The sequence below is a fragment of the Petaurus breviceps genome, unplaced genomic scaffold, assembly GCF_028583685.1.
Source record: "Petaurus breviceps papuanus isolate PSGF00001 unplaced genomic scaffold, PetGlider_PUasm1.0 76, whole genome shotgun sequence".
Classification (NCBI taxonomy): domain Eukaryota; kingdom Metazoa; phylum Chordata; class Mammalia; order Diprotodontia; family Petauridae; genus Petaurus; species Petaurus breviceps.
In genome coordinates, this window is record NW_027186473.1 from 23,858,615 (window position 1) to 23,869,181 (window position 10,567).

The 10,567-nt window shown below is 32.3% G+C and overlaps 1 protein-coding gene across 4 annotated transcripts in view; it reads right to left on the reverse strand.

The window, feature by feature from the left end:
• Nucleotides 1-2,240: 2,240 nt before the first annotated feature.
• Nucleotides 2,241-10,567, reverse strand: part of EPHA5 (EPH receptor A5) — a 520,714-nt gene continuing 512,387 nt past the window's right edge. For all 4 annotated transcript variants that reach the window (XM_069105317.1, XM_069105316.1, XM_069105315.1 and 1 more), the window contains one exon: nt 2,241-7,160. In XM_069105317.1, the coding sequence (XP_068961418.1) occupies nt 7,055-7,160 (106 nt within the window). In that variant the 3' untranslated portion in view covers nt 2,241-7,054. The remainder of the gene's footprint in view (nt 7,161-10,567) is intronic.

Genomic DNA, 10,567 nt, shown 5'->3' on the forward strand with positions numbered 1-10,567 from the left:
ACTGCATGCCACAAAAGAAAATACATGTTAGCAAACAAACATTATCAAAGGTAGTCCCTCCAGTGGAACCAGATAACAATGTTTTACACCATTTTTTTTAAAGCAATTGGGGTTAAGTAACTTGCTCAAGGTTACATGGCCAGTTTTTTCTGGGTGTGGTACTAAGTATCAGAGCCCGGATTTGATCCCCAGGTCATCCCAACATTGGGGCCCGTGCTCTCACTGAGCCACCCGGCCGCCCCTTTTTTACACCATTTGTAAAAGGCTTAATGAGCTAGTAGGACAGAAACCAATATACATGGTGACCAACGTCATGATGAACTTTTTGGAACATAGCTATGCTGGTCTTTGGATGACATTCCATTGTGTAGGCTTTGCTTGAAGGCATTTGGCCTTAATAAGACCTTCCAGAACTTGTGCTAATAAACAATAGTCAATAAACTTTTCTAAATAATAATCAGAGAACTAGAGAGCTCAGAGAGTTAAGGTCCTTAGAAGCCAGTTACGTGAATATCTTTGTTTTTCAATAAAGACCTTGAACATCAGAGAACTGAAGTGTTTCACTAGCTCAAGGTCACAGAGTAAAAATCAGTCAAGGTTCACTACCATTTGAAGTTGAAACCCAAATGAAAATATCAGAATTGGGTTATTCTGTTTGCTTTGCATGAATTTATCATGTTAAATTAGTGAATTATTCTGTTATGTATAAATCAGTATTATTGTTGCTAAGATAATAATTTGAAATAATTAAGAAGTGAAAATATTTTGAGAACCATAAGAAAAGCCGCAACACTTTCATTACTTTCCCATCTCCTAAAATGGAATATAAAATCAGAATTACAAAATTTGGGGGCAGAAAGAAACTTAAAGAATGAATTGCCTCTTATTGCCCTTTGCTTTTCCCTATCCTCTTATTATTTATTGGGATTGTGTCACACACAAAAAAAGATGAAATATGTCTTCAGTCTCAGATTTAATTTGTATAGTGAAAAGAATTCTAGACATGGAATCAGAAATCTGATCCTTGTATGACTTTGGTCATGTCATTTTTATCCCTCTGGGTCATGCTTCATCCTTAAAAAAAAGGAATGGGTGAGAGGGGAAGAGTATAATTGCTGAGATAGAATCTACTATATGTCAAACACTATTAAAAGCTTTACAAACAATATCTCATTTGATTCTCTCAACAACCTTGTGAGACAGATGCTATCACCCCTATTTTATAGTCGAGAAAACTGAGACAAAAAAGGGTTAAGTTATGTGCTCAGGGTCACAGAGTTATTGAGTATATGAGGCTAGATTTGAACTCAGGTCTTCCCAGCACATTATCCTCTGCACCATCTAGCTGCCTCTGTTAGGGTTCAGATTACATAATATCTATAATACTTTCTACCCCTCAAATTCTGATTCCATTTTAATTCTCCACTAATTAGTACAGACAAAGCTTCATGAACTCACCCCCCCCAATTATTATCATCACCTAAATTAACTTAGAAAACCAGTATAGCATTTTCAAATGGAAATAAATGTTAAAATTCTGGAGGACAGAAACATTAAAAACCAAATACGTTTGTAGGGGTGTAAAAGAGTTAATGCATAGTTGAATCCATTTATGAAGGAAGCTCATATAATTTACTATTCATAAAAAGTCATGCTTTTAAACTCCCTTGAACACAAAAACTATTTTCTCATATCCTGTACAGGAGTCCATAAAATGAATGGCAAGTAATTTTTTTTTTCCCACCCCCAACTCTTCCCTTCTTCATTAGCTACCATTGTCCTATGGGTTTTACCCTATCAATGGTTCTTCTGGCCAAGGTCACTTGGAAGCTTTTGTTCCAGATTCCCTAACAACCATATTTTGGAGCAATTACTAATGAATAATTTACTTTGGTTATATAGAAAACTGCCAAACAAGTTCCTGTTAGAGTACAGAATTAAATTATTGGCTGATCGTAAGATTGGGCCATGATCTCAATGTTATTCCCTAGTTACCAAATTAAACGTTTGGAATGATGTACCATAGAGAATCATGGATATGATTCTGAAGAATAATGTGTGTTGAATTTCAAAGCAATCAAGTTGATAATTGAATTGTGTTATTCTGTAGATAATCAATCTTACATACTTATAAAATAAAAAATGGAATGAATATAACCTAAATAATTAAAATGGGAATTAAAGCAAGCTCCTCTGTAAACAATTTCAAGCATGTTTTTGCATCAAGCATGACAATTGGATTTAACTGTATTCAAAGGATTTTTTATTTTTATGAAAAAATATAAAATTTTATATCTTACACTACAAAAACATGTACACAAACAAAATGCACACAGAGCAACAAATTAAAAAAAGAAATAAATACAGTGATACTATATCTTTGCTATCTACAAGTTTAATTCTCAGGCAAGGAATTGAACTATTGGCTACCACAAAGTATGAGAATGTGGACTGAGTCATTTTTGACCTGCATGGCACCAAAGCATAGTCATAAAAATATTAATCAAAGATGGAGACTAAATGTAACTCTCAGGCTGCTATTCATATAATTCACACATGTTAAAAATTAATTTTAAAAAATATTGTAGCCTAAAGTTCACAATCTCTTGACCACTGGGACTTTGACATATTATATATATATATATATATATATACACACATATACATATGTATGTATATATACATATACATATGTATATACCCACATATATATACACGTGCGTGTGTATATATGTACATATATATACACATATGTATATATTCAACACTGAATTAACACTAATTTGTCTGTCACCTTAGTTTTCCCTCTTGCAATATTTGGAAAGATTTCCAAAATTGCATTTGATGGTTGTTAATCAGCATTTTTATGTTAAGTGATGTTTTCTGAAAGCAATAAGAAGAGTCTGTCCTCTACAAGAACCTTAGACTAGTAGTCATTTTTAAAGAGAGGTTCTCTTTTATAGATGAAAATGAATGCTGTGAAAAATAATTTGATTATCTATCAAATGCTTTGACACATTACCATAGCAACAAAATGTACTGAACAAAGTTATCCACCTGAACTAGAGAGTTGGACCCAAGAAACCCAAACCAAATGAAAACAAAACAAATGGCTTTCGCTTATTCCAATTATAAACTGTAAGTAAAGCTAACATTTTAATTCTGATTATTTTACATCATCATTATCTTACTGTATATGGATTTATTTTGTTTTTAGATTAGGCATCTACGAAAGATGACAGAGAGGATTGTTAACTATAGTGCTAAAATTTCTCTTTTTTTTAGTATGAATAAATTGAGCTCAATTAACTACATAATATAATTACCTAGCAAATGACTAATATCAGATATCAAACTTAATTATTTTTACTTTCTACGCACTAAATTGGGATATATCCAAAAATGCCTTCCAAAGGCAAATTTTGTCATCCTCTGCTTTTTATGTCCCACTTCCATTGTGGGAAATTTTTATTTCTATTTTGGTATTGTTTTCTCTCAGATTAAGATACAGCATAGAATAATAGCTATGTATGTGATCAAATGAAAGTGTATGTTTTTTTTGTTTGTTTTTTTAATGTTGTTATATTAAGATGTGTTGTCCAATTTCTTTACATGGATTTAAGGGCAGTAAGGATGTTTTCTTTTGTTTGGTAATTTATTTTTTCTAATAACTGCAGTTATTAAGACTGACTGACTCTATGTTTTAAAATTCTCCTGGAAATGCAATTCCCACAGAAATGCCTAACTTCCAAATCACTATTATACAGATACATATCTGATTTCAATGTACAGTAAGAAACAGAAAAGAATCAACCTCAACCCTTACATTTTATATATACAATGACATGCTTTACCATTCAAAAAACATCAACTCAGTTATGCCTCAGTACATTTGAGCCAAAGGCAGAAGTCAAATTAATCCCTGATTGGTAAAAGTGATAATCGTGAGACTTCAAAAGATATTTGGTGAGCTATTATCTCCTTCCCATGGTGGCTACTTTATAAAGTTCAGCAGTTAGGAAGATACAAGTACCCAAAAGATATTTCTACTGACAGGTCTAATAATTTTATTTATTATTTGACAAATCTCCTTTATGTGCTAAAACTATCATGTCTCAATTTTATTTGTGATGGCCTGATGGCTGACAAAATGAAATGATAACATGAGGAGTCACACCATCAAGATTTGTAAAACTTCTCCCGGTCTTCCTGCCTCACTGCATTTCATGAAAGCTGCCTATCCAACTCTTTTCCTTTATACACTTCTCACATTTATAGATGAGTTTGGCACCTTTCCAATTGGTGATATGTCCAGGGGTGAACAAATGCATTAGGAAGGTATTTGTTCTTACTTCCATGACTGCATCATATTTTTGATGGAAACCTCTCTTTTTTCTTTCCAGCCAAACTGACAATTCTTAGAAACCCTGTGCAAAGCTGGTATCTCAGGTTGAACTTGATATTTATATGGACATTTCAAAACACTCATAAATAATCCCTCATTTAAAAAACAAGTTCAATTGAATATCAATACTATATAAGTAGGAAATATTTGAGCTGATTTTATGTACACATATAATGCATTATATGCATGTATACATGTGCATGTTAAATTTAACATGTAATTCTTGGCACCCATGAGGTTTGTATTTCCTTTCCTTTACCTTGGCAATTTTCTTTAAATCAATAAAGTTACGTCTCAGCTGTATTTTGAAATTGCGTTGTGGCTCCAAAGTGCTTATGTGACTGTCCTACCATTCATGGGATTATATTAAGAATTTTAAAATGATCAAATATTTTTAACAGAGATTAGAATTTTTTCAACTGCTACTTTCTCACTCAGATTCAGTTTTAGGCAAATTCAACAGAATTAGAATTCCAATTATGTTTTAAAAAGTAAATTGTCCAAATTTAATTTCCTCAATTGAATTGCCTAATAATTTTAGTGACTATAGCCTATTAAAATTATTTTAATCTTAGTGACTCTAGTGTATAAACCTTATTTCCAGGGGGAAAATATGTATTGAATTTTATGAGTTTCCTCAAATATACAGGAATATAAATGGAACAGCAATTTATATAGAAAGATGCTACAATTCAGTCTTTATTATTAAATGTATTGTCAACCATTTGCAAATAATTTAGAACCTATACTTTTTCTTCTTTTTCCTCCTGCCAAATAGTCATGTCACTTTAAGTAGTAGGGTGGAAAGAAAAAAAGGCCATTAAGTATTTTTATTTTTCCCTTTGTCTTCAAATATTCTATAGAAATGAGGGTTTCATATTCTCTCTGGGAATGACTCATTCAAGCTGGTCTAGGCTCATTTGCAATGCATGATCTAGAATTGGTTATATCTCATCTCCACTCTGTCCTCTTTATATGTATAGATTACTCCCAGAAATGTAATTATATAATCAACCACAAACCAACAACTTGAAATGCAATAATTTTTTGGTTAGCCAGTTTGCATGGTCACACTTACAAAGATTTTTTGTACTGTTATATAATTTTGAATCAGCTTTTGCCAGTCATCACCAGATGTGATTTCCTGGATGTATACATTTGCCATTTTCTTCTTGCCTTTGAAATAACACTGAAATTTTTTAAACGAAATTAATTATTTTCATGTACACAACTGCTACAGAACTCTGTTCCCCAAAGCATCATTATCACATAACAGAATCAGAGTTGGAGTTACAATATAAATAACCAATTCTCTGCAAATACATTTTTGGAAGACTTAGGTCAAAGGAAATCCTGGAGCAAAATATATACTAGTTGTTGTCCCAGTGCTGCCTTTATATCAAAATTACTGTGGCAGAACCACAATGGTACTGCTTACAAAGGATTAACACTTAGGGGTAAATGCTTAGTTCTGTGCCCATGGATTTAACAACATTAATGGGAACTCGCACAGTTAAATCCCTCTACATCCCACTGACAATGTGCCCTTTGGTGTCAACTTTGCCTGACAAGATATTTTCAGTGATTCCAAAAGGTGAAATTTCTTATGGTGGAGCAAGATTAATGGCTAGAAGAACTGCATTGTCACAGATATCACAAAGTGTTCTTTTTTTTAAGCCAAAGGGGATTTAATCTTATAGACATTTTCTGTTAGTGGACAGAGAGATTTAATGCCATTTGGACACATGGAGAGAGAGAAGGAAAACACAAACTTGTCTCATTTTCAGTTGTACTCCTGCTTCTCTTATGTGTATTCTAAATGCCTAAAACTTGTTCTTCTATGCTGCTAGAATCAAAACAATGGCAAAAATACAAGCAGAGTATAGCATACACAGAATCCCCCTTATGGCCTCCCACCCCAACCCAAATGTGTACCTAGATATGTAGCAAACTGTACATAATATACAGACATTTTCAGTAATAATCTCCAGAAGAGCAAACTAAACCCAATTTTATAACACAGAAAAATAAATATACACCCTGTATTGTATTTGCATTAATCAAGCAATATGTTTTACACTAGTTCCTATAACTTAATGCTGTGTAACAGCATTTTATATTTATAAAATAAGATATCCATTAAGAAAAAATTTAATCATATTGCTCTTCAATACACTTTTGTAGACAATTAAGACTTGAAGTAAACTTCAGTAAACTGCAGCTTTGTTAGCCCACAAATGGTTCCAAAACCATTTCCATTCAAGTAAGTCATTGGAAGTATTAACATGTGCTGCCATAATTCAGGATATAAAGGTGCTTTATATATTTTTATATTCCATGTACAAAGTGTTGTGGGAATTATTTTGTTTTTGCAGAAGCATAAGAAAATGGTTAACCTAACCATAGTATATCCATTTCCTTGTTTAATGAATGCTGTATTTTTACTTCATGAAAAATGAAGACAGAAGAAAGTAAAGGAGATTTTCATCAAATACTGTTTACAAATTTTGCATCTAAGGTCCTTGCTTGCCTTAGGTTATGAAATCACAGTTTCATTTTTTTTTTCTATTCCTTTTTGTTAAAATAAATCTCACGGCTAGTTTACAAAGTGCAGAATTAATCACTTGAGTAAGTGGCGTCAAAACAGAGTTATAATGGCACCATCCCATTTACCAGCTGGACCTTCATTTCTTGAAGGCTGTTCATTATCTTCTTCTGGTGACCGACAAGAGTCACTCCCAGTCGTCTCAAATCCCTGCATGAAGAAAGCACATATTGGATGGATATATTTATTCAATTCGTTGTATACTTCAATATTTCACATGATTTTTGCACTGAAAAAGTGGCAAAGGTTATGTAGAAACAGATTGCCATTTCAATAAATTCTGGAGGTCAAATTTTCAAACTTTTGCCTGAAAAATCTTTCTTTTGGCAAATATTATTTTGGTAGTTCAAAAAATGTACTTCTAACATTCTGTAGTAGTTGAGAATTAAATTTTGTACATGCAAACATACATAAATTTAAGAGGGTACAATTTTCACAAAATAGTTTTAAAATTATGACCTTATACAGGACATTTTTCCTTAAAGAAGTAAACACAAAGCATTTTTTTCATATTTGTACAAGAAGTTGAAGATCCAACTACATGTTTAAATAATATTCAATGGATATATTTATTCAATTCTGTATATACCTTAGTATGTAACACTGAGTTTTGCCCTGAGATGATTGATTTTTCAGTTAATATAAATATTAATAAAAGTTACTAAGACATATATTTGATTACAGTAATTTCAATATATTGTCAAAAAGTTCATTTTTACATAGAAAATGAAATATGAATGCTTTCTTACTTTACCAAATGGCAAGTAAAATATACTAGTATTAAGAGCATTATGAAGATTACATGAAAGGAAAAATAATTTTCGACCAAGAGGGCTTTTTTATGATCATCTGTTAGTCAATTTTAATATTCAAAAGCACAGCAGAGATAATCATATTACCATATGAAATTAGCACATTATGAATGGGAACTAGAGGTCAGAGCCCACAGTTCTTGCAGATTATGTCATAGGACAATCATTAATTCTATTGTTGTTAGAGAATGATAATGATTCCTCAAATGAACAATTAATATGTGAACTGGGGGATTTTAAATAACTTTGTCATCTTAAAAACCCTTTGAACTTATGAAATCCTTAGAAAATTTTACTGTAACTTTGAAAGTTTTATATGAATTAGGGAAAATGAATCAAAGACTTTTTTATCTGATACATTTTTGTTACTCAATATTATTTTTATTTTTATGATTATTTTTGTCATATTTAGAACTAGCACTCCATTTTTAATGACATAATAATGAAGGCAGACTAGTTGTCAATAATATTAGAAGTTTCAAATACCATAACTAACCATTTTCATTATAAAAGTTGGGAAAAGCAAATCCACAATGTGAAGTTGGTTTTTGTATTATTACCAGCAGATATCATAAATATTCATATTCACAGGTATTTAACTTTATTCTACTTCCCTTAATACATGAGTAACAGGAGTTTCTTTTACAAGTAGAAAAAAATAAATGGGACCAATTTATCACTGTGGTTGAAAAAGTCATTGATCAGGGGCGGTCAGGTAGCACAGCAAGTAAGAGCACCGGCTCCAGTGTCGGGATGACCTGGAGATCGAATCCCAGGCTCAGACACTTAGCACCCATCCAGAAACACCCGGCCATGTAAACTTGAGCAAGTTACTTAACCCCAATTGCTTAGGGGCAGCCAGGTGGCTCAATGAGTAAGAGCACCAGCTCCAGTGTCTGGATGACCTGGGGATCAAATCTGGGCTCAGATACTCAGCACCACACCCAGAAATAACTGGCTGTGTAACCTTGGGCAAGTTACTTAACCCTGATTGCTTAAAAAAAAAGAAAGAAAAAGTCATTGATCTCCCTGATGAATCTTTATCAAGTAATGGAGGATAATTAATTTTAAAATTATCTGTATTTATACATACTAGGATCCAAAGTATTAAAATGAGGGCCATGATACTAGAAAAAGAAGATAAAATGTCTCTAGCTCTCATTCTCATTCCCAAAAGGGTTTTTAAAATTCCATTTGTAAACAAAGTAAATTTAATTATGAAATGAATTATTACTATAAAATAATAAATATATGGATCATCATGGTGCAGTGGAAGTTAGTTGTGGTCTTGATTTTAATTTTAACACTACCAAGTTGGGTGCTTCCCTTTAAAAGGAGTAAGGCAAAATGGGTGACTTTAAAGTTATTTTCATCTCTCCTCTTGTAATGTTGGGTAGCTAGATAGTTCCATGAATAGAGTGCTGGGACTTGAGTCAGGAAGACACTTCTTTGTGAGTTCAAATCTGGCTTCAGATGCTTATTTGCTGTGTGATGCTAGGAAAGTCATGTAATCCTGTTTGCCTCAGTTTTCTCATGTATGAAATGAACTAAAGAAGGAAATGGCAAACCACTCTTTGCCTAGGAAATTCCAAATGGGTTCAAAAAGAGTCTGACAAAACTGAAAAATGACTGAACAATGACTGTAATGATATGAAACTTCATTGCCTTTAGCTATGTACAATAAAAAGTAATATAAATTAATTTGAAAACATGATTCAAATAAAAGACCTCTTCCTCTGGCTATGCAGTTGGCCACAAAATCTCAGATCTATGGGAATTTTAGATTAAATGCCTACTTTGCTTACTTTATGCATTCAGGAGTTATCGTATACAAAGGTGTTTATGGCTCTTCAGTCTCAGATTATTATAATATAAAATTCATTTGTTTTTTGTAAAAGGTTTGTCTAGCACAAGTAGATTAACTTTTGAGAAAAAATGGTAATTTTTAAAAATTTCATGACTCATTACTCTGTAAAACGTCGTGTTTTGATGTACATATTTCATCTAATCTCATATTATATGCCAAATTGAAATTCTGAGTTCTCCAATTGCCAATGGCAAAAGTAATTTCATAGATACCACAGTTTAGGGAGATATAACAATAAAATAATGTTAATAGTAACAATACAATTTAGAAAATAATGGCTGATTTACACAGTACTTAATATTTTGCATATTACATATGCTCCTCACAACACCCCTGTGAGGTAGGGAGTAGAAGGGCTATTAGGCCCACTTTTTATACAAGGAGATAGACATCCAAAAAAGTAGACATATACAAAGGCATCTAATGGCCCAAAAGAAAAAAATCATTTTTTTCTCCTTAACTACTTAAATTGCAACATGTATACCCAGTACCAAAGTGCAAAAAAAAAAGAAAAAAAGTAGAACTACATAACTACACTACTGAGTTAAGCAACTGACAACATATATCCAATAATAAGTTTATCTTTTTTTTCCTTTATAGAATTAATTGTCAGATACAGACAGACTTTCTGTGCCTTACCCTAGGGGAAATTAAGTTCAGTTCTGTACAGAATTTGAACCTTCAAGAAACATCCACATCCTGACAAAAGTGACTATATTAAGTAACTTTATAAGAATAATGGCTACAGATCTAGCTTCCTTTTTAATGGATAAGTAGAATCTACTCTTCAAAGCATATAAAAGATTTATGATTTATTTTAGAGGTATTTCTTTCCTTCCTTCCTTCCTTCCTTCCTTCCTTCCTTCCTTCCTTCCTTC